Source organism: Lichenostomus cassidix, chromosome 11 (genome assembly GCF_008360975.1).
Source record: "Lichenostomus cassidix isolate B80296 chromosome 11, HeHo_3.0, whole genome shotgun sequence".
In the NCBI taxonomy this organism is placed as follows: Eukaryota; Metazoa; Chordata; class Aves; order Passeriformes; family Meliphagidae; genus Lichenostomus; species Lichenostomus cassidix.
In genome coordinates, this window is record NC_139492.1 from 6,186,675 (window position 1) to 6,210,795 (window position 24,121).

The 24,121-nt window shown below is 56.3% G+C and overlaps 1 protein-coding gene across 8 annotated transcripts; it reads left to right on the forward strand.

Annotated features, from left to right (window-relative positions):
* The first annotated feature begins 926 nt into the window (after nt 1-926).
* KIFC3 (kinesin family member C3) lies at nt 927-23,685 on the forward strand. Of its 8 annotated transcripts, none has more exons than XM_085071514.1 (21): nt 927-1,146; nt 8,590-8,704; nt 10,346-10,491; nt 11,669-11,816; nt 13,942-14,138; nt 16,298-16,363; nt 16,812-16,955; nt 17,046-17,285; nt 17,510-17,683; nt 17,813-17,960; nt 18,047-18,177; nt 18,268-18,379; nt 18,513-18,694; nt 18,770-18,874; nt 19,091-19,221; nt 19,800-19,923; nt 20,372-20,501; nt 20,612-20,841; nt 21,521-21,655; nt 22,000-22,108; nt 22,579-23,685. In XM_085071514.1, the coding sequence occupies exons 1-21, from the start codon at nt 985-987 to the stop codon at nt 22,602-22,604; spliced, it is 2,955 nt and encodes a 984-aa protein (XP_084927640.1). In that variant the 5' UTR covers nt 927-984; the 3' UTR covers nt 22,605-23,685. The 8 variants fall into 8 exon arrangements, with proteins under 8 accessions (XP_084927640.1, XP_084927632.1, XP_084927638.1 ...); XM_085071506.1 differs by lacking the exon at nt 927-1,146 and adding an exon at nt 7,659-7,789; XM_085071512.1 differs by lacking the exon at nt 927-1,146 and adding an exon at nt 7,889-8,208.
* Nucleotides 23,686-24,121: the final 436 nt, after the last annotated feature.

Genomic DNA, 24,121 nt, shown 5'->3' on the forward strand with positions numbered 1-24,121 from the left:
CTTCCAGTTGCTGTGGGTTAATGGGGTGCTGTGGGCACACAGAAGCTCCTTCCCATCCCATCTCAGCATCCTTGAGTGGTGAGCAATGGAGGAGCAGAGCTGCAAGGAGAGGCACTGCCTGAACCAACCCTTTAACAGGCCATAGAAAAAAAGAATCAAAATAACACATTCATTTTCTGCAATTAAAGCACTTCTTGTGACCACAGGAAATGCTCAGACTCAAGCAACCCCAGACCCATCTAAAACTGGGTGTCTGCAGGCAGAGGGAAGTCCACCTGTCCACCACTGCCCCTAAATCAGTGGTGTCAGCAATTTGCTGGGGACCAATGGTGTTCAGGGGGGACGGACTTTAATCAGCTCTCATTTTCTTAATGCCCTGGCAGATGGGAGTGGAGGGGACAGTGCTATCTCTGTCTCTGGTCACGGGTGGGACAGAGCCACAAGAGGTTGGCATGGGCTGAGAAATTGCCAGTGAAGGCAACGCTGGGTGCAGGCAGGCATCCTCTGCCTTGGCTGGCTGGGGAGGCTGGCAGCGAGGGGAGCATCCCTGGGGAGTTCTACCACCCTGTTTCTGCACCAGAACTGGGACCCTGCTGGGACCAGGCACCGTTAGGGACCATCTTTACAACAGCATTTACGGGTCCTTAATAAGGGAAGAGAAGAACTGCAGGGGGACTTCACTCAGGGGCCCCTGAGGCTGGGACAGAGTCGACAAAGCCTCTGACAAAAGGGCAACGATTTTTGAGTGCTGGCATGCCAGCCCTGTGGCACCGTGTGTGGAAATGCACAGTGAAGTGTCACACCCCAGAGAGCTGCTGCCAGCACTGGCCAGCCTGGTGTCTGAGAGAGGCTTGAGGGGTTCCCATGGACCTTATCCAGAGCTCAGCACCCCTTCCCGAGCTGTGCTGAGCCATGCACACGCTGTGGGTGCTGGCAGGACTGTCGGTGCAGGGCTGGAGCAGGGGGAGCAGCAAGAGGAGCAGGATGCAGGCTGTGGAGAGCTCTGCCCACGGAGAGGAGTGTGAGCGCCGCAGCCTCGAGGGCTATTTCTGCAGAGCCGTGGGCACCATGAGGAGACTCGCCTGTGGAGGAGGAGGCTGCCAGAAAAAGTGCCCAGGACCAGGGTTGGCCTGGATGGTTCCACAGGTGAGAAAAGTGGCAGGGGCTGGGGGCAAGCAGGGCATAGTCTGTGTTAAAATCGAAGGCTGAGGCTGAAAACCAGCACAATGCCTTTGGGTTGTTTTCATGAAACATTCCCAGATATTTGCACACAGGCTCTGTGTTTATTTTGCTGTTGTTTCCTAAGGGGTTAATTCAGCAGCATATTTTGTCTGATGGGCTGAAGGTGAAGATAACTGAATAGAGATGCCTGAGCCCCAGAGAGTTCCAGTCCCACCTCACCTGGGATACTGAGTGCCCCAGCCATGCCTTGATGCCAACCTGTGTACCATTTCCTTCTCCATCTCACCCTTACTGTTGCACCTGACACCTCTCTTGGATCTGCAAATGGATGTGAAAGCCCAGGAAGGTTTACATGAAATTCCCAGCAAGCTGGCAGTTATTCCAAGTCAGCCTGCATAAACCCTGCCTGTGCTGCCAGCTTTTCCTTAATGTCTCCTCGTTTTTCCAGTTGTGAGTTATTGCTGAAGGGATCTCCTGGCAGAGAAGACTCAGGCTCACCCTCCACATCCCGTTCACCTCTAAGGCACATGCATGAAAATATGGGTGTGGGTCTGCTCCTCTCCATAAAGAGAAATTAAATCTGCTCACGCGGCGCCGGGTGCAGGCGGCAGAGCTGAAGCGTGTGGCTGTTTAATATTCATTGGGCGTAGATGTAAAACTTTTCTGTTCTAAAATAGTCTTGCACAGCGCCGTGCTGCTCCTTTTTCCCTAAACCTTAGCAGGAGGCTGGAATTCAATGTTTGCTTTACTTGTCTCCCCAACTTCCCCTGGCTCAGCCAGGAAGCAGAAGACCCTTGCTGGGTGTAAAGCCTCCTTTGAGGACAGATCCTGGCACTGTGTTTGCAGTTTATGATTCTATAGTCTGCTGTAACAGAGTCTTTGAAGCACGGACACAGGAACAAGAAATTTTGCTTTTGTTCTGAAACAGGATGAGTTTCTGTGGTAGTTATGCATTTATTTTTGTGTTAACAGGAAAACGCAGTTTTTCCTGTAAAATTTTGGCAGGTCTCTGGTGATGGATGTCTCTGGTGACTCTTAACTGAGTGCAGTTTTCTTCACCATCTCAATTGCACCTTAGAAGGAAAAAAAAAATTATTTGGTCCCAATTAGGCCCACAACAATCAAATCACCATGAAATATGCTCCAGTAAGTTAAACTCGAAAGACCTCAGCCTTTTTCCTTGGTGAGTGGGAAGCTGTGATAGTGTGGGGTGGGCTGGAATGCTCCAGCTCAGTGTAGATAAAAGTGGGGAAGAGATCACCCAGCAGTGCATGGAGGCAGTGGGAGCATCCCTGCAGTGCCAGGGAAATGGGGACTGGATGCAAACAGGCACCAGGGCACAGCTGGGCACAGGCTGTGCTGAAGGATCTCTGCTGATGCCCTGCTGCTGTGGGGCTCTGAGCTGTGCAGGGTGGGCATTTGGGACATCCATTATTGGTGTCAGTGATCCATGGCAGGATCATGTTTCCATCCCCCAAGCTGCAGAGTGTTGGTCCAGCACTCTGCACACACCAGCACTGAGATGTGGTGGGACAGGTGGAGTGGCTGGACTGTGCCTGCTGAGCATTCCCAGGGCATGGAAAGGTGACACGGAGTGAACCAAGGAACTGAGGGGCCAGCAGTACCCGTGCCAGGATGGACTCTCAGTGGGATTTTGCAGACAGCTGGATATCAAGCAGTCAAAGCCGGTTAGCAGGAAAGCTGTTTAATTCCATCGGTGAATATCCCACCTCGTTTGCATATTCATCCCTTTGTTGGGTGCAGCTCTTGCTATGCAGCCAGGATGCAGCTGAGCCCAGAGCTCATCACAATCTTTTTCTTCGCATGGGTGCATTTGCTTTATGACCACAGGGATATTTCCCTCTTCCCTGCAGAGGCTCTCACTGATTTACCTCTGCCCAGGCCTAAATCAGCTGGATGTTATTGGTGAGCCCTGCATTCCTCCAGCACCTGCCCCAGCACAGCACAGCCACTAACTACAGCCCCAAAACTCTATTCCCTAAATTATTCAGAATTACTGCTTTTGCTTCGTTTCTTCTCCAAGTCAAGCACACTTTGGAGGGCACTAAAAATAAATGGGTTTGCTGAGAACTGAATTTATTTCTTAAAGAGATGGCTCCCCTCCTTTCTGCCTGTGCAGAGGAAAGCCTGTCTTTGCATACCCTGTCACCAGTGTCACCCTGCCAGGGTAACAGGCTCAGTGGCACTGTGGGGGTTTGGCTTCAAGGAGAAAATGAGTGCCAGAAGTAGTAAAATTCTAAAAATATCCCAATTGCCCACCTTCAGCTTCTATCTTCAGACATTTGTTTAGTTAAAAAGAATTGCAGAAAGCACCCAAGGTCCCAGGTAGAGGGTCCCAAGGATGCCCTGTAAGCACTGACTGGGGGAGTGCTGGTGGGCTCCCTCCAGAGCAGGAGGTCCAGGATCTCCTCCTGGGATGCAGCCATCTTTCCAGTACAGCCAGATTTTTTTATTTGCTGGATGAAATGGCCTGGATGGAATTCACTCAGTGTCAAACTGCCCCCTCTCTGGGTCTGCTCCAACCAGCACTTGCATCCCCCAGCCAGCAGGGAGGGTTTAGCCTCAGCCAGGACACCTCGTGCTTATTCTTAGCCTTGTTTCTAAGAAGTGCCTTATAATCAGGAGCCTGTGTTGATTAATGCCATGAAACATTAATGACTTAGGAGGTGAGCTGCAGCCCTCCCACAGAGCAGCTCCCCACTCCCCAGCAGCCAGAGAGGCACAAGATGAGCCCAGCACTGTTTTGCTTAGGGGAGGCACAGGCATTAAAGCCAAACCCAAGTTGTATGTGAAGCCAGCCGAAAAATATGACAAAGATAAAAGGTAGGTAAAAGGGAGAAGGAGGCTGAGGTTTGGTGAGATGGTGTGCACTGAAGTCCGAGGTGAGAAATTCGGAATGGTGGAAGAGTCGCCCACCGTGTGGCTGCTGCATCTCTCATGGCACTGCCTTGGCTGCCTGCACAGCAGGGGTTTTGTCTACCTGAATGCAGCAGGCTGAAAAAGGTGTTGCTTTTGCCATTTTCTTGATACAGAGGAGATTTGCATGGGGGACACAGGCAGAGCTGAGCCAGGCATGCAGCAGCTCCCAGCCAGAGCTGGGATGGATCCTCAGCTGTGTACTGGCTCTGAGCTGCCCTGGGCTGCCCAAACCCAGCCTAGATGGCTCGAGGGGCTTGGCCAAGGTGCTGAGATGCAAAGCCACCATCACAGGCCAAAGCAGCATCCCAGTGTGTTGGATTTTGGCAGCAATCCTTGAAACACCCCTGCCCTGCTCCTGCTCTCCACCCAGTTCCACACAACCCTATCTCGAGGATCAGAGCCTCAGGGCTGAATTAATGCAACTAGGGAACTTTAAAATGAGTATTAAATTTCTCAGGAGCATGCTAAGACTTAATTAAAACTCCTGTCATTGTGTGAAATGGCAGTGTAGGAATGTAGGAATGCAGGGGGCTCGTTCCTGCTTTGCAAAGCATTCCATGTTGGCTTGGGGAACCATGCCTCAGCAAAGCCGAGAAATCCTCTCACCTCCTCAAGGAGGAGCAAAATTAGAATAATGAGCTGGTTTATAATTAATTGTGCTCTGGGGACATGTTCTCACGCTGTCTGGTGCTTCTGGTGGGAATTTTCTACGGGGAGCATCCCAACAGACAATAGGTTTCAGGTATCAGGTGTGCTCCCGCCTGCATTCCTAGACCAGGTTATCAGGTTGCTCGAAGGGAGAGTAGGAGGAGTTACATTTTTTCTGGCATTTGGGGGATTTTTTAGCTGTCTTACAGATCTAGGTTAAATATTTGCTCAGGGCAGAACAAATACCCAATACAAAGGGCCCCACTCGGTGATGTGTTTCGATCGCTGGAGCTTCCTCTCACCCAAGTAAAAGGCGAATTAACCTGCCTGACTTCACAGCATCGCTGCTTTTCTGCTACAGCACAGGCTGGGCTAAAAGCAAAGCTAAACCCATGCCAGGGCCACTGTCCCCTGGCAGTGTGCCCCGTGGCAGGCTGGTGCTGTCCACACAGGGCAGATGTTTTAGCACTGATGGTCATCGATATATCGAGCCTTCCCACTACCTGCTGGGTGCTGGCAGGAGGTGCTGCTGGCGGCCAGCCCTGCTCCTCGCTGCCGTTCCTCTGCCTGCCTGCAAAGCGGCATTTCTAAAAATACCTCCAGCGATGTCGTCAGCCGGTGCTCGCTCAGGTCACGGAGACGTGACAGCCAAGAAAAGGAGGATGGGAGCATCGCTGGGGGACCAGGCTGAGATTATCCCAGATAGTGTAGGTGAATCCCTGCAGAGAGGGGGAAAGGAGCAGGGAAACCACTGCCTGCACAGGCTCCCATGTGTCCACGCTGCCTGCAGCCCCCCAGACTGTCCGGCAGCAAGTGGGCATCCCCTGGGATCCACAGTGCTCCCTTGAGCCAAATAGCATTGCAGCGCAGGGAAAGGGAGCTGGAACCTGGCCAGCAGCATGTATCCACAGTAAATCCACTTCTGGATCCCTGGAGAGCCTGTTCCTGGTGTGCTGGGGCTGCCAGGGAGCCACACTGTCCTTGCCAAAAGCAGCCCAGCAGCTGGGAGGGGTGGGTTTTGTCATGCTCACAGGTGACTATTTGAATAGGGCTGTTGGCACAGAACCCTTCCTTCATCTCAGATTTTGCTCCATGCTTATTCATTGAGTTATTCTTCTAAACTGGGGAATTCACGCATGTGCCTGCTTAATGTAGACTTACTTGATGTAATTGATACAACTTATGTGTTTTGCATAATTGCAATACCATTAAAAACCTGAAGCATTCAAAAGCCAGGAAATTACTTACCAGTTAAAGTAATTTACATAAACATTTATTTTACCCTTTGCAGTTCATAAATGAAGTCAGCAATGATATGGCTTTACAGTTGCTATCGGAAAGGGGAAAGTAACTTTATGTGTGTCAATATTATCCCCAAAGCAGCCGCAGGAGCTGCACAGATAATGGGGTGCTGATGCAAATTCAACACTGCTTAGGGCCTCTCTGGGTAAATGTATGTACATTTGGATGTGTGTCTATAGGCACACACGCCCATATCCATCCATGCCAGGATCCATGCTGAGAACACCAATAAACCTCCGATGAAGGGGAGGCTGGGAGGGTTTTGCTGGCTGCAAGGGAATGCAGTGCAGAGCTGGAGGCAGCTGCCGGGCCAGGATGGCATTGGCTTCTCTGAGGCAAGTTTGTGTGCCAGGGGCATGGGAACGTTGGAGGTGACCCTTCCCAACCCCCTTTCTCTGGGGTGAGTGGCTAGACAGCTTGTCTCCCCCACACCAATGACCTCCTGTCATCCCTCATCTCTGGGGCTGGCTTGTGACAGGGGATGGAGCACTGTCTCATGGGAGGTCTCTGAGGATGTCCAAGAAGGACATGCCAGGATGAAAGGACAAGGCTGAATCCTGCTCCAAACCTGGCCAGGAGTGAGCAAAAGGCTGTGACTGAGTGTGGGAAGACAGGAGCTGGAGGACATGTGGTCTGAGGGGAGCACAGCACAGGTCTGGCATCAAACCCTCCTTTCCCAAGGGACAGCCAGTCCTGCATCCCCAAACCCTGTGGGACACATGCCCCACACGTCAGCCTGCCATGAGGTGTGCGGATGTGAGCCATCAGCACAGGGCACCCACTGCCACCACTGTGGATGCCAAGTTCAGCTTTGTTATGAGAAATATCCAGTACTGCCGGTTCATCACTGTGAACAAGTCATGAGTGATTTGTGTCACCCAAACCAGCCATTACCACGAGGCTTGTGTGTGCAATACAGGGAGGCAGATACAAATCACACCCTAAAATGTGTATAAATTATATTTAAAGCAGGATTTTCTGTTGCCTTTCTGACCCCAGAGCCTTTGTAGAGGTCTTGGCATGTCAGGCTGCTTTCTCCATGCCTCTAGGTTAGAAACAGGTTGTTTTCCATGTGAAATCTGTGTCCCTGGGCCCGGTGAGCCTGGGGTGCCAATTGGCATTGCTGCCAGTGGATGCACCAGTGTTTGGGAGCACTGGGGATGTGTCAGAGTGTGAGGAGGGCATAGGTTGTCACCTCTGGTCCTTGCTCTGTAGGTCACCAGCACCACTGTCCCCATGGTCCCCTAGGGTCACCGTGATGAGTGATGCCAGCAGGGGTGCACAGGTGGGATGCAGTTACACTGGGACTCCCTGAAGAGCACCGGGGTTGGGGTGGGAATGGCAGGGACACACCGGGAGCCCCCGGGGCAATGCCAAAGGAGCGTCAGGGGAACACGAAGGAGCCGAGCCGCCCTGGGAACACCGAGGCTCCCCGGTGCTCTGGCGAGAGGGGCTGGGGGTGCCCCGGGGACGCCCCGGGAGCTCTCCGCAGCAGAGCCGGGGCCGCCCCTCCGGAGCCCCGCGTCCCCGGAGCCGCCACCGCTGCCCGGTGCGGGAAGGGGAGCCCCGCCTCCGCCGCCCGTCGGGGGTTTCACGGGTTTCCGTGGCAACGAGCGCAGGGCGGAGCTCGGCGCTCCCGTTACCGAAGTGCCCGGGAGGGCGGGGACGGGCCGGGGCCGGTGCCCGGTGCCCCGCTGCTGCCGCCGCCCCGCGCCCGGTGAGTGGCCCCGCGGGGCGGCACCGGCACGGCCGGCGCGGGGGAGCCGGGCTGGACCGGGCAGGACCGGGGCTCCCTTTGTCTGAGGGCTGGGAGCGTCGGCACGCAGCGCCCGGGGCGCGGCGAGAGCTCGGGTCCCCGTTAGCCTGCGGCGGGCGGTGCCAGCGGCACCGGGAGCAGAACCGGGGCTGCGCGGAGCGGGGCTGCGCCTCCTGCTCGCTGGGACCGCCACCGGGACTGGCACCGGGACCGCCCCGCTGCGGGTCCCGCCCGCCCGGAGCCGCCGCTCGGGAGAACAAGGGAGCCCACGGTGGGCGGGCGGCTCCGCATCCTCTTCCCCGGCGAAGCGGCCCCCGGTGAGGTGCGGAGCGGAGCGGGCGGTGCCGTGCGGAGCGGAGCGGAACGGAGCGGAGTGTGCGGTGCGTGCGGTGCGGTGCAGTGCAGTGCATTGTGTGCGGGGAGAGGCGGTGGGTGCGGTGCCGCCCGGGTGCACGGCTGCCCCTGGTCCCGGAGTTCCTAACTCCCGAAGTCAGCCCCAGCCCGAGGTTAGGAGGGGCCTGGAGAGGCTTCAGGAATGAGTAAATTAATTACAGACATGGTTTATGTCACATCCGCCGGGAGCACGGAGGGAGCCCGGGGCTGTCGCCTTTTCGGGAGCAAAAAACGGGATTGATGCAACTTCCTGCGCGTTTCGGGAGTCGGAGCCGGTGTTACCGTCGTGGTTTGCCCCAGAACGTCCCTTTGGGATTTACAGCTGGACACAGACCGGCTGAGATGTCTTTGCTTGCGCTTCCCCGCAGAGGTGCTGCTGTACTCCGGACCTCCGTGCCATGATCACATCCCGCGCAGCCTGGGATCTGGGATCCGGGCCCTCCGCCCGAGCCGCCTGGAAGGCGAAGGACCTTGCCCCGGACGGTGAGTACGGTGCGGTGGCTTGTCCTTGCCCCTTGGGGCTCAGCCTGCCGCGCTCACGCCCTGCTCACTGGGGAAGGAGAGGCTGGGAACAGGCCAGCCTGCATTTTTCACATTTCTTTCCGGATGAAGGTCAAGATTTGAGAAACGGGGACTCAGAAGCAGGCACAAAGCTCTGGGCAAGCAGCTGGTGAGAAGAGAGGGCTGCCTCCATCTCCCCCCAGGCCCATCTGAGCGGGAAACTTGGGGAGAGAGGTTAAAATTTAACATGTGAGAAAGAAAAAAGAGCGATCTGCATAGCAGGGTGAATGTGGGGCCTTTGCCCCTTCCCAGTCTTGGTTCCTTGGAAGGGCTCCTGATCCCTCCGTGGTGCATGGACCCCATGGGTGAGTTTGGTTGGAGTTTTCCTTCATGGAGGCTGAGCTGCTTTACAAGCAGGCGGGCGGCTGCTTGCCCCAACCTGCAGCCGCTTGTTGGGAAACAGCCCTTCCACCTCCCTCACCGATGGTGCTGGGTGGGTTTTGGCAAAGGGGGAGGCTGAACCCCCCTATTTGGACGTTTTTTGCTCTTGGCTTCAGCATTTGCCATCCCTCTGTGCTGGCAGCCTCTTCTCTGGGCACTGCTTCTTCTCTGGTGCTCGGGCCAGTCCGGCCAAATGTTGGTTTGGCATTAAAGCCTCCAAAACCAGGGTTTTTCAGTTCTTCCTCGGCCCAACAGCTGGCATTGCCCGTGCCAGGATGGGGAACTCATCTCCTGTTATCCGGGCATTTCCTGGTTCTTTGGAAACGCTCAATTTTCACAGCGCGCGCAAAATGTTACGGATAATTAGAGGCTGGGAAGAAGTCCAGAGTAGTGGACTAACTTCATCAGGGCACATTTCCCTCCTGACATTGCTTCCACCTCTGACCCAACTTTCTCTGGATGGTTTTAGGGGAAAAAAGCTGCATTATTGAGGTTAGATTTGTGAGTGATTGATTTTTCCCCTGCCAGCTGGAACAGAGATTTGGCCACCTGCGATGGTGGCAGTGCTGGTGGCAGACAGGTTGGGCAGGCACAGGGTCCCCGAGCAGTGGGATGTATCCCTCACCAGCTGCTTTTCCTGTAGCAGAGGAGGACACAGCCATGGGAGAGGGCTCCTTGCGTTGCTGTTTTCCTTCTGTGCAGCTCAGCAGGGCAGAGAACTGCTGCCCTGGCTGCTTTCAGGTTTGGCTGCCTGACAAATGAAGGAAGTATTTGGGGGCAGTGGAGGGAGGTGACGCCGTCAGGGTCCGTCCGTCTGGTTTCGGTGATGCAAGCTGGCTTTGGCAGCTTTTCCAAGATAGGATCGCAGGAAGTGGAGCAGCTTGGCAAGGGGTAGAGCTGGGATATCCCTGGTGGGGGGACAGATCTAGTCCTGCAGAGGCCAGATGGATGCTACACCCTGAATTCTCATTCACTAGTCATTGGCAACCAGTCTCCACCTCCGGAGGGCTAATTTTTCTAATTAACATGATTAACATTTTTAATAAAAGTCATGCGCTGTCTCTGCCACACCGGTGTGGTGGCGGCAGCAAGGAGGAGGAGGTGGGTTTGCTGAGCTGGCCAGAGGCTGTGTCTGTCCTGGGCTCTCAGGTGGATCCAGTGATGCTCTTTGCTCCATCTCAGGCTGTGGGCAGGACAGGCTCGGCACTGGGAGCGGAGCAGGCACCTCTCCCCGGGTTCCCCTGCTGCCAGCACTGCTTCACCATAAAATCCTCAACGTGAGCTGGCCGGACACTGCAAACCCCCGTGGGCTCTGCCGGGCTCTCCAGGTGAGGAGCATTGACCCAGCCATGGCTTGGATGGGGAGGGCAGTTTTGGGTGGTGAAGAAGATACCCTGCACCCCTCTGGGCTCTCCAGGTGAGAGCCAAGTGGTTCCCTCCCTCACCACTACCAGTTTTTGCCTGGATCCAAGCAGCATGTGCCTGGAGCAGGGCTGCTGCCTGGGTGGGGAGGGAAGAGCATCACTGGGGAGATGGAAGGCATCAAAAATGGGGAGCAGGCTTCATAACAGAATAGCATTTTCTGGGTCACTTCTAGGTCATGTTGGCAGAAGAGCTCAAGGCAGAAGTGTGATAAGGAAATGCAGTGAGTGCTGTGAGGTGGTGTTTGCCAGTGGGGTGGAGGAGGAGGAGGTGGAAGGGTGCCCTGGCCAGGAACAGTGTCAGGACACCATGTACTGGTGTAGCTACCACTAGTTCATTCCAGGCTTCAGGCAAATCATTCAAATTCCCCTTCTTTGAAAAGAAGGAAAACACCTTCTTATCGTGCACCAGCCTCAATGAATTCCCTTGGGCAAAACCCTCCTGGAGTGTCAGATGCAGAGGCACCGCAGACACGCGGCTTCTCCAGGAGGATGCTGCCAGCGCCTCCCTCCAAATTACTCTCAAATTAATGGCATGTACCAAGTATTTGCCCCTCTGTGGAGTGACAGGGGTTTCCCCGTCATCGCTAGCCTGTGGGGTGATGCCACAGGCTCTGAGATAAGATTTCAGAGAGAGAAGGCATTCTTGAGCAGGGTGAGCTTGGTCAATCATCGCTTTCTATAGCAGCCTTATGAAAGCTCCTTCCAGATTTCTCCTGATTTTTTTGGAGCTGGGCTCCATTCCACAGGGCATGAGCCATGTCCACAAGTCAGAGTTTCTTTCTTTTTAAGGCCATAGAGAGAAAAATAGGAAATACTCAGTATAACTGCATGGCCAAGACTAGCAAAGTTGTTTATGGGGAGGACTAAAAACATGATAAGTTCATTGTGGCAGCCTCCCCTACACAGAACTCCATGGGAGGCAGGGTTTCCCTAGACTCTGCTGTTCTGTCTTCAGCACCTCCCTCCCTGCTCACTCCTGCTGGCCAGTCCAGTGAAGTGCCAGCTGCTGGCAGCGTGTCCAGCACGGTGTGGGCGGTCACTGTGTCTCAGCTCTCCGACCTGTTTCTCCTGACGGACACAGGCTCTGCGGGACACGACGTGCAAGCGGCGGGAGGAGACCCGGCACCGGGCGCCGACACCGGCCACGGAGGAGCCGCCTGCATCCCCCCGTGAGCCGGCAGCTGCTGCGGCAGGACAGGCAGCCTCCACCATGAACCTGGAGAAAGCAGGTAGGGGGAGAGCAGGGATGCAGTGTTGGGTATTCAGGAGGAGGGATGGGATGGGATGAGGGCTTGATACCTGCCAGTGGGTGTGAAGGAAACCTCTCCTCTTTGGGGTGCACGTAGATGTGTGGCTGCACTCACTGTGGGGAGCAGGTCACAGTAGAAATCCAACACCAGCCAGCTGCTGGCTGGTGACTGGGACTGATGAATTATTGAGCTGGATGAGCAGAGCAGGTGAGCTCCGGTGAACCCACTGCTGTTTCCTCCTTCTTAAGGAAAATGTAACGTGTGTGTGGAAACGCTTGCAGCATGCGTGGCTGTGCCAGGGTGGGGAAATCCCATGGTTTCCTGTCTTTCTCGGTCAGGATTGAATTGTGTGAGCTTGTCAGGGCACATCTCAGGAGCTGCTCCTGGCATGGTCCCCAGCTGCATCCCAGAGCAGCTCCCAAGGCAGGGTGGTGGCTGGGAAGGGGCAGGGATGCAGGAGAAAGGGGGTCTGCATGGCAATGGTAACAGGGCAGAGCCAAGGAACAAGTGTCTTTCCAAATGGCTTTCAGAGCATTTTGGAAAGCAGGAGGGTCACTGTGCCCTGTCTGCCACACTCAGACCCTGCGTCACCACCAGCACATCTGCCCAGGGGGAGATGTAACACAGGGCTGGTGCATCTCCTCTCCCACAGATGCTGCCACAGGAGGAAAAGGTGCTGGAGCGTGGAGGAAGGTGTGATCCATGGGGGATTTTCCTACCTGGTAGTTTGACTTGCAGCTGAGTGTTGCAGCTCTGGACCTGGCTCTGCCTTGGATCCCAGCCCAGGATTAGTGTGAATGATGTGTGCAGACATGCGGTGTGTCCACAGGAGCCTGGTGCTTCCTGTAATTTTGTCTTACCCCTGCACACTCCCCAAGGGGTGAAAGCTGGTATTCGTGTCAGCTTGGGAGATTTCAGGATGGGTTTTGTGTGTGTTGGTTTTAAAGAGAAGACCACAGTCCCCTGCCTGAGCTGGGCTGAGCTTTCAGCATGGAAAGAAAAAAAACCAGCACCTGACAGTGCTCTTTTGGGGTATCCAGCCCATGGCAGGAGGACAAAACCTGGTGATCACTTCTGAGCCACTGCTGGATAAGTCCCATGGCATGCAGTCAGCAGCAGAGCTGTGGTTTTGGTCCCAGCATTTCATCTTTTTGCATGTTCTGCTGCCTTCTTAACTCCATGTAAAGCTAGAAAGTCTGATTCACAGACAAAAAAGTCTCTCTTTTTGCAGTCAGGACATTTTCCGTGACGCAGGCAGCATCTTGCCGCGGGCAGCACCCGGTGATTCCCAGCACCAGCTCCTACCTGTGAAACCTCAGGTTTCTGGTGGCAGCAGATGAAATCCATGGCAGGCAGGGAAGGGCGCCGGGCAGCCGGGATCCTGACCATCAGTTCTCCCGCCGCAGTGCCTCATCCCCACATTGGGAATGAGTCACGCCAGCTCATTCCTTCTTGGGAACTACCAGGTCATTTGGTAGGCTCTGATGTACAGCCAGGTTGGCTTCTGTCAGCACTGGTGGCTCTATTAACATGCAGAAAGCGATGTTTAAAATAATACTAGGAAGGTTAGAAAGCCAAATACACAAGGATTAGGCAATATGGCCATTCAGGGTACCTGTATAATTTTAATTTTGCTTCCATTATGTTTGTGTGTAATGACGCAGCCTTTAATGACATGATCACACAGTGCTTTTCCACTGGCACCTGCTCATTCAGAAGAAAGGATGCCGGGGTGAATCAGCGCCGTGCTGAGGGCGGTTGTTATCTGAGCGAGGCAGCAGCATCTCGGTGTGTGCCGGGGCTGGGTCACAGTGCAGTGGCGTGGGCAGGTGTTGTGTTGCAGCCTGGGATGCTCTGCTGGCCTCGGCAGATCCCTGTGGCTCCCGCCCAGCCAGACCCCACCGTTAGCTGGGCCTGCTCTGCTCAGCACCTTGGCACTCGGGATGCACCTCTGACACGTCACTGCGCTCTGTGGGACTTGTGCCAGTCCAGTTTCCTGCGTTCCCATCTCCACCTCAGCCCCTGGGGACTCTCCATGGCTGGCGTTCTGCTCCCCAGCAAGGTGGCTGGATCCTGACCAGCTCCATCTTTGCTCGCTCTGCAGGAGGGAGGCTCTGTGCTGGGAAACGTGCCAGCCTGCCATCATCCCGGTCCTTCCCGGTGATCCAGGAGGTGATGGCCTCCATGGCACATCTGCAGAAGGAGAAGCTGCGGCTGCAGGAGGAGGTGCTGGGGCTGCAGGAGAAGCTCACTGCCCAGGAGAACAATGAGCTCTCCCTCTCACTCCAGCTGCAAGGCCAGGTATGGTGGGGACAGGGTGACGTGAGGGGGTTTGTCAGGGTCTCCAGCCTCAGGCTGTGGCTTGACTGGAGCATTGTGGCATGCAGTTAGTGATGGCTGCACTTTGAAGGTGTGTAGGATCTCCATCATGGGGCGTCTTCTTCTCTGGGTGTTCCTGAGCACCAGCTTTTGCTGTGCCTCCCTTGGGATGCTTGCAGTCCCCTGAGTGACACCACAATAGTGCTGACAAGGGTGCGTGGCTCCGTGGACATGGCCAGGAGGGCTTTGGGCATCAGGATGCAGCCCTGCACCAGTCATTGATCTGTCCAGCAAAGGATTAGCTCATGAAACCAACCAAGCAGTTTAATTTTAGTGACTTTCAGCAGGTGGAAAGTGAATCTGAAGGCACAGAGTTGTCTGATGAAGGGACAGGTTTTGGCCACCGTGACACCCCCCCTTCCCCCAAAACCATCTCCTGCACTGATGCAGGCACATCCTCAGCACGAGTACTTGGGTCGTCCCAGGGACATGGAAATTTTGGCTGCTCGTAAAGGGATTTGCATGTGGCTGTTGTGGAAGCTGTTGCAGTCAGGTTCTGCTTGTTCCACGGGTGTCAAAAAGGAGGAGGTAATTGTCCTGCATTTGGTTGGCATGCTCTGCATGACACAAGCGTGAGTGCAGCAGGATCCAGCCCCGCGCTGGCCAGTTCGGCAGCAAGCGCAGCCGACGCCAGCCCGAGTGAAGTGCTGGCCCAAACTTCCAAAGCTTTGGGATGGCCGGGCCACGGCTCGAGCCAGATCCGGTTGCCAAGGAGTCCCTGTCACGTCCGGAGAGCAGGATGCAGCTGGAGATGCCCGAGCAGGTAGGGGATGGAGGGATGTTGGCGTTTTTGGGCACCACAGAACAGGGAAGGGTGGGCAGGCTCCGGCGTGTGTGCCGACTGATTGGGCTGGCGGCTTTCCCGGAACAAGCCGCGACTCTTTCCTTCTCCGTACCTCTGCTCTCTTAAAATACTTATAAAAATACCTTAATAATCTTCCTCAGTGGGTATGGAAATGGGTTTTCCCACTCAAGCGCTTGGCACTCGCTTGGCCCCCATCCAGAGCAGGGGAGACCTGCTGTGGAAGGAGGGGATTCCAGTCCTGGCTGGGAGCAGCTGCCTTCCCCCACCTGGAGCTGGGGAGCTCTGGCCGTGCTGCAGCTCCCAGCCGTGCCCTGCTGAGCACAGGGCAAACGGAGGGGCTGCCTGCCCTGTTGCCATCTCTGCAAGGGTGTGGCTTAATAACTTTCCAGATTAATTACAGCCCCGTGTCAGCACATCTGCATTGGTTATTAATCAGCAGTTCCTAAATTATGGTCCACGGAGGGACGGTTGCTGGCTGGTTATTGGGATGGGGCAATATCCAGGCGCGTCTCAGAGAGAGGTTTGGTGGCTCTCTGGAGTCGGGAAACTGGGAGCTGGGCTGGAGTCTGGGGGATGGTGGTCAAGCATGGTGGTCAAGCAAGGGACAGAGCAGGTGGGCAAACCCCACTAAAACACAGCCCATGAGACTGCTGGCTTCACTAAGCACTCCCTGCTGCTGTTTATTCCAGTAACTGCAGATTTTGGAAGAGCCTTACTGGTCTCTGCACAAAAAAAGGTTGAGGATTTCTGAAATGCATCTGGTTTTGCAGGGAGGGCAGCCTGGTCCCATGGGATGGGCAGATGCCCAGATGGGGGTTGATGTGGAGCATCCTCCCATGGGGCTCAGACACGTGGCTTTCTTGAAGAGCTCTTGCTCCTTCTTTGTACCAAGGTAACTTTCCTAGAAAGAAAAATAGAGAAGGTAGAGCAAAGCTGGTTGTGAGGGCAGGACACAGCACTTCTGGCTCTTTAAACACAGTTATGGATAGGTTTGTTTTTTTGCCTTCTCCAAAGATGATGCCTTTTTTTTTTAATAATGGTTTCTCCTAGTGCTCAACATGGACAAATTATACCCATGGTTGAACAAGGTCAAAGCAAAGCTTTCATTAACACTCATTTTAATCAGCTTGTGTGAATCAGGCGCTCCGAGCCAGGTGGAAAATTAAAGCATAACAAAAGTGTGAGCCAGACTGGACGTTGTTGGCCGGGGGGGCACCGCGGGGTCTCCTCCAAACGCTGCTGGAGTGCCTCCAGGGTAACCTGTCTGTATTGACAGGTGGAAACTCTGAAGGAGAAGATCCTGGAGCAGGCACAGGAGATCAGCCGGCTGCGCTCAGAGCTGGTGAGCTGCCACTGGGGTGGGACTGAGCCAGCCTTGCCCCGAGGGACGCTGGTACTCTGGGTCCCCGAGCAGGAAGAGGGAATGTGGGGTGGGCAGAGATGGATTAAACCTCCCCAGGGTCATGGTTTGGACCATGAGAGCTGAGAGACACGAAGGGACAAAAGCGTGAGATTGTCCTCCAATGCGATGTCACACCAGTGACCCTGGGGCTCTTGGCCTGTGGTGGGAAGTGAAAGCCCCTCTGTGGGTTGGAGCTCCCTGGGGGCAGCAGGAGGCTCATCAGTGCAACAGGCTGAGTGATTCCCAGTGGGGCAGGCAGGGACTCTCTGGGAGTAGCACACTGAGGGCTCCTCCATACAGTGGGCTGGGGGGTCCATGATGGCAGCAGGACAGGACTCGCTGGGGTGCATGGAGATTCCATGTCCTCTCCCATCCGTTCCCGGCGCAGGGCGGCACGGATGCGGAGAAGCACCGGGACCTGCTGGCGGCTGAGAACGAGCGCCTGCGGCAGGAGATGAAGGTGTGCGAGGGGGAGCTGCGGGAGTTGCGGCGGCAGCAGCAGGCGCCGTGCCGGGACTGCCCCCACCTGCAGGTGAGGCGGTAGCGGTGGCAGCGGTGGTGGCAGGGTGACAAGCACCTATGGGTGACATGGCCTTGGCTGTCCTGTCCTGTCTTTTGCCAGGAGAATGCAGGGCTGCAGGAGCAGCTGTCCCAGCTGCAGCGGGAGGCAGAGGAGATGCGGGCCAAGCTGGTGGAGTTAGACCTGGAGGTGCAGCAGAAGACAAACCGCCTGGCTGAGGTGGAGCTGCGGCTCAAGGACTCCCTGGCTGAGAGAGCTGAGGAGGAGGAGCGGCTCAGCCGGCGGCTGCGGGACAGCCAGGAGACCATCGCCAGCCTCAAGTCACAGCCCCAGCAGATCAAGGTGAGCACCACAGGGCTCTCCATTTTTCCTGGTTGGGCTGGGTGCCTCATGGTCCCCAGTGGGTACCCTGCACCCACGTCCCACTTGTCTGTCTGCCCTGAGCACATCAGCAAAGCACCGTGATTTCCTGAATTATCTCCTCCTGGGCCAGCAACAGCTCCATCCCAGGCCCCTCGGGTGCTGTTTCTTTAGTACACCCTATCTGTGGGTGCTTTCCCCTGCAGTACATCATCAAGACGGTGGAGGTGGAGTCGGCCAAGGCAAAACAAGCCCTGTGCGAGACCCAGTCCCGAAACCAGTACCTGCAGGAGCAGGTGGGGATGCAGAAGCAGGTGCTGAAGGAGATGGAGCAGCAGCTGCAGAGCTCCCAGAAGACAGAGGCTCAGCTCCGAGCTCAGGTCTGAGTGCGACAGGTGTAAATCAGAACTCACCCCACGTTCTCTCCCGTCCTGGTGCTCACTGGGTGACACAGTGTGGCAGCAGGTGGGCACTGACTCAATGTCATCCCCCACCTGCTCCTCTCCCAGATCATGATGTATGAGGCCGAGCTAGAGCGAGCCCATGGGCAGATGCTGGAGGAGATGCAGGCAATGGAGGAGGACAAGAACCGCGCCATCGAAGAGGCATTTTCCCGCGCCCAGGTGGAGATGAAAGCAGTGCATGAGAACCTGGCAGGTGAGGAGGGTGCAGGGGACTCACAGGGTTGCCTGGCCAGTATTGGGGTGTCATCATCTGCCCCTCACCCTGCCTCGTGCCTGCAGGTGTCCGGACCAACCTGCTGACACTGCAGCCAGCACTGCGCACCTTGACCCATGACTACAACAGCCTGAAGCGTCAGGTCCGCGACTTCCCCCTGCTTCTTCAGGAGACCCTGCGCAGCGCCAGGGCTGAGGTGAGCCCCCCTGGGACCACCATCCAGCACCCTTTCATGCGTGATGGAGGTGTGTGGGGTCGCTGAGCTGCTGGTCTCCACTGTCCCCAGATCAGCCAGGCCATCGAGGAGGTGCACAGCACCAACCGGGAGCTGCTGCGCAAGTACCGGCGGGAGCTGCAGCTCCGCAAGAAGTGTCACAACGAGCTGGTGCGGCTGAAAGGTGTGTGGGCTGTGGTGTTCCTGAGGCAGGACAGGGGGGACAGGGTAGCATCCCCATAAGGTGGTTGGGTTGGCTGCAGGATGCTTCAGCCCACACAGTGTTTGATGGCTGACTCCCTGCTTCTCCCTCCAAGGAAACATCCGTGTTTTTGGGAGAGTCCGCCCCATCACAAAAGAGGACGGTGAGGGCCCTGAGGCGGCCAACGCTGTGACCTTTGATGCTGACGATGACGCTGTCCTGCACCTCCTGCACAAGGGGAAGCAGGTGTCCTTCGAGCTGGATAAGGTCTTCCCCCCACAAGCGTCCCAGGAGGAGGTGGGTGCTGCTGTCCACACTGCTTTTTTGAGGGGGGAACACAGCCACCTTCTCACTCTCCCCTGTCTCCTCCAGGTGTTTCAGGAGGTTCAAGCCCTGGTCACCTCCTGCATTGATGGCTACAATGTCTGCATCTTCGCCTATGGGCAGACAGGGGCAGGAAAAACCTACACGATGGAGGTGAGTTTGCTTGGCTTTGCTTCCATCTTCCTCAGCTTCCCACCCTGCAGTGTCTAGTCTTGGCACCCAGGCTGGTAGCTGGCTCAAATACAGTGTGCACCAGTGATGGTCACTGCTGCTCCACAACATCCCCTGGGCTTTGCTTCTGCTCAGAAAAAAATACAGAATAAAATGCAAGAGGGTGTTTTCTCCCCTATTTCTCACCCAATCCATCAGGGAACGGCAGCAAACCCAGGGATCAACCAGCGGGCCCTGCAGCTCCTCTTCTCCGAGGTGCGGAGCAAAGCGGCCGACTGGGACTATGCCATCACCGTCAGCGCCGCCGAGATCTACAACGAGGCGCTCAGGTACGGGGAGGGAGAAGAAGCTTTTTCAGACATCACACCATGCTGCTCTCCCCCACATCCCTCCACCCCTGCCTAGGCCTCACAGTTTGTCCCAGGGCCCTGGGAGCTGCATTTGGACATGCAAGGATTTCTTTTTAATTTATTTTGGTGCTTACTGCCCTTCCCATGATCTCCATTGCTTACACAGGCTCCCAGCTGTGCCATCACTCCCACTCTCTGGCCCTGATGCAGTGGCAGGGACATCCCCCTCTCCCCCCCTGCCCACAGACACTATATTTAGGAATTTGTAACTGGGAGCTGAAAGCATGAGAAATATTTTCCTCCCCTGTCCAGCCACAAGAGGGGAGGAGCCTGGGAGCACATCCATGAGAGTAACCGGGAACAGGGATGGGAGCGTGGTCTGAGTTGGGTGAGAGGATGCACATGGGAGCCAAGAGAGTTTAAGTCTATAAATAGGCTGAGCAGCTTTCCCCGGAAGAGACGGCTGCTCTGGCAGTGTTGGCACACAGCCCTGAGCTGCGGGATGGATGCCAGCACCCCCCTGGGATGGGAATGATAATGGGTGCCCCTTTGCCCAGGGACCTGCTGGGGAAGGAGCCACAGGAGAAGCTGGAGATCAAGCTGTGCCCCGATGGCAGCGGGCAGCTCTACGTGCCTGGGCTCACTGAGTTCAGGGTGCAGAGTGTGGAGGACATCAACAAGGTGTGGGGAGATGCGGGGTGGTGGGCACAGGAGGGTGGCAGCAGGGGTGCAGTGAACTGGGGAGGGGTCTTTGGTGTGTGACTCCTGGATTTGGAAGCATTGCTGAAGCCGTGGGGAGCAACAGAGACCAAAATATGTCCCTGAGTGTGATGTGACGGTCACTGGCCCATGGGGTGAGCCACAGGGGGTTAAAAATAAAAGCGTGGGGCCCAGACAGTTCCTGAGGGATTAGTGGGACACGGCTGTCACCGCAGTGGCCTGCCTGTCACCCCCTGCCTTTCTTGCATCACCCAGGCTGAGACCTGACAGCGGTCATCACCCTGATGGACCAGGCACCCCGTGGGGGCTGATGCTCAGGTTACATATCTGGGCATCGCTGGATCATGGGGGTTTTTGGTGGGACTGGGGCAGGTTGGCATCACCCCCACAACTCCCTGGGCTCCCCCAGGTCTTCGAGTTCGGCCATGTCAAACGGGTGACAGAGTGCACCAACCTGAATGAGCACAGCTCTCGCTCCCACGCCCTCCTCATCGTCACCGTCCGCGGCCTCGACCGCAGCACAGGGCTGCGCACCACAGGTGGGTGTCACATGCCAAACCCCTCACCAGGGCGCCTGAGCCACAGCATCCCAGGGCTGTGTGGGGCTGGGCGCTGATACCAGCGGTGGGGTTTGGCTGTGTGTCCTCAGGGAAGCTGAACCTGGTGGATCTGGCGGGCTCGGAGCGGGTCGGGCGCTCGGGCGCGGAGGGCAGCCGGCTCCGCGAGGCACAGCACATCAACAAGTCCCTGTCAGCGCTGGGTGATGTCATTTACGCCCTGCGCTCCCGGCAGGGCCACGTGCCCTTCCGCAACTCCAAGCTGACCTACCTGCTGCAGGACTCACTCAGCGGTGACAGCAAGACCCTCATGATGGTGCAGGTAGGGGCTGGCCAACCCAGGCCTGTCGGTATCCCCACAGTCGGGCAGTGTGATTTTTGGAATGTTTGATGCCTTCTTGCCCTGGTGCTGGGGCAGGTGGGAGGGATGCTGGAGGCAGGAGCTGGGCTGGAATCAAGGGGCAGAACTTGCTCATGGGGACATCCTGCAGTCTGCAGTCATGGTGTTGGAGGCAGCTCTGTCCCTGTCTCTGCACCCCAGATGAGGCCAAGGGATGGGGAGTTAACTCAGAAGTCCATGGTCCTGCCCTCCCTGCCAGCACATGGTTGCCATCCCTATGGGCACAATGTCCTCATATATTGTCGTCTCCCCATCCTCTCATTTGCTGGGAGGATTTTAAGCTCTGGCAGCTCCTCCACCCCTGCCCTGTGACCCCCCAGTCCCAGCTGCTGGCACCCACACCGAGCTCCCGTGGGGGCTGCTCGAGCCCCTGCACCTGCCACAGCTATTCCTGGCTGCTCCTCACTGTGGGGCAGTTGGTGACAGGGAGTCCAGCTGGCTCAGACAGTGGCCCAGGCATGGATGGACGGGGCTAGCCTGGGAGGGGCAGGTTAATAATAGCATCTCACCAGCCAGCAGCAGCAGGTTTTCTAGGGGGGAGCCCCCAGGGTGCACAGGCAGCTGACAGGGTGACTTTGTGCCTGCTCCTCCCTGACCACAGGTCTCCCCTGCCGAGAAGAACACCAGCGAGACGCTGTGCTCCCTGAAGTTTGCAGAGAGGGTTCGCTCTGTGGAGCTGGGTCCTGTCTCCCGCAAGGCCGAGATGGGCTCCTGGCCCAGCCAGGAGCACCTGGAGGTACCCAAGATGCTGCTGGTGCCCTTTCTCTTCACCCTCACCCCAGGGATCCCCCCTGTTTTGCCCCCACACATGGCCCCCACAACTGCCGGGTGTTCCCCTCGAGCCACCTCTATTGGGAACCATCACCTGGTGGGATGCAGGTTGTCCCCAAACCGCAGTGTCCAGCCAATGCTTCCACCTTGGCTGTTCCAAGCCCTGTTTTGCAACAGCCCCTTGGTACCCCCCAAGAACATTTGGATACCACTATCTGCATGCACAATCTGCCTGTGAGCCCATCCCTATTCCTTCCCTCTGGGGCCTGGCATGGGCTGACCGTGGGGCTGTGTCCCCTCTCCTCCCAGGGTGAGTCGCCGGGTTCTGCAGCACCACCTGGCCGGGGCCACGCATCCCCCAGCTCGGGGCAGCTTTCCAGTCGCTCTGCCTCCATCCGCAGGAAGCTCCAGACCTCAGGTGGGTGGTGGGACACCTTGGGAGCTCAGACAGGGTCCCTCCATCCCCAGAGGCTCCAGCCACCAGCCCGTGGCAAAGCCTATATGGAGGAGTGAGCAGATTTGTAGTCCGGTCATTAGTTAAGGGCTAATTAGCCACAGTTAGCACTTCCCCAAGAGTGCCCTGGTGCGAAGCCACTGCTGGCAGCTTGGTGGGCAAGGGGAGGGCAATGTCATCAGGCTGAACCTCTCTCCCCTTTGATTTCAGCCTGACTTAGGGGCAGCCGTGGCTGCCAGGTGAGTGCCTGCGGCCGGCGCTGGTGGAGGGCTCTGCTTCGCCTTGCTTCCCAGGCAGGGCAGGGCTGCTGGGCTATGCAAGGATGCTCCTGGGGATGCTTTTGGTACCAGCTCCTGCTACAATGCCACCAGATGGGGCTGGGGTACTGGCGGCTGTGCCCCTGCCCTCTGTAACCCATGCATGTGTTCCCCCAGGGAAGCTGAGGCCAGTCCCCCTGTGACGAGTGCCAGCCACGGCATCAGACCTGGTGCAGGACCCAGCCCCTCACGGTGACACGGAGATGGCTGCTGGAAGACATGAAGGCTTTGGTGCTGTTCCCTTGGCCACCAGGACCTATGACCAGAGGGTGATTGCACCTCTCACTGTAAGCAGCATGGGGTTGGGGTCTCCCAGCAGCCAGCCCCCCACTCTGGGTGGGGGACAGTGGTGCTGTGCAGAGATCTGCCCCCTCGGATGCTCGGATGTTAATTTTTGCTGGACAGATGTTTTTAGCCAGAGCAGGTAGCAGTTGGGTGCTCCCTCCATCGCTCCAGCTTCACTTTTACAATGAGATCTGGCTTGAAGGGGTGCTTAGCTCCAGGCCAGCCCCTGGCCATGCCTCTGCTACCCTCACAGGGCCAGCCTGGCCACAGCTCCTACAAGACTGCGTCTGGGCAGCTGCCCAGTGTCTTTCAGAGCAGCGCTTCCTATACATTAAGCCACAAAATTCCCAGCAGCTCCTTTCCCTGTCGGTTTCTCAAGCCCTGTTGTTGCATGAAGGCCCCCGATGCTGTGCATGAGCTGAGCTGCCCTTCCTTGTGGTGCCACGCTGGCACCAGGGGGGTTGAGCAGTCTCGAATGAAGCTATTGTAAAGTTATTTACCAGTTGTCTTGTCAAGAGAGATCACAGTGTGGTCAAGATGAAAGTGTTAGAAATATTTATACCTGTTTACATGGTCTTGGAATGGCAAACTAGTGGAAAACAAACAAAAAGACCCCAAACCTCCAGCCCAGAAGCCTTTTGGCTTATATATGGGGATGGTGGTTGGCAGGAGCATGGGAGGGGATGGCACTGCCCTTGGACCTCTTAACACCCACCTGTGGGTACATTTCCTCCTGCTGCAAATGCCTGCTGGATGCACTGATGGCTCTTTCCACCACAGCCCTCTCCTCTCGCGCTTCCACAGCGTATTCTATTTAAAAACAAAAAAAGGGAAGAATAAATTTAGCCTTTTGTAAGATTAGATGTTTCTATGTATTTTAATAATTAAAAAATATCCTGTTTTGTAACAAAACTTATTTTAAATAAACTGTTAAAGCCAGTCCTCCTGCACTGCTGTTCTTGAACCCTGCTTGAGGTTGGGTGGGTGCTTCTTCCATCATCCCAGCATCTCCCTTAGGGCTGGAGAAGCCCTTCGTGTTCTTCCCCTTGCAGCTGCCCGTGGGCCAGCCTGGCAGCACAGTCCCCATCCCATTTTGCAGCTATCAGGCTTTTGCAATTAGCGGGGAGAGCAAGTGGTTAAATCCGAGGTGATTCCCAGTGTGCCCACATCCTGCTCCACCTCGAATCCCAACAATAGGCTGGTGCCTGGCAGAGCCTTTTCACACCTCATGGGGGTCCGGGCATGGGAATACCACCAGATGAGGCTGGAAGCAGCTGCAGAGCAGGAGCACACACACCCTGTGAGTCTCCTGGTGCTCGAGGCAGGCAGCACTCCCTGTCAGTCCTGCAGTGGCTCAGTTCCAGGGCCTCTTGCT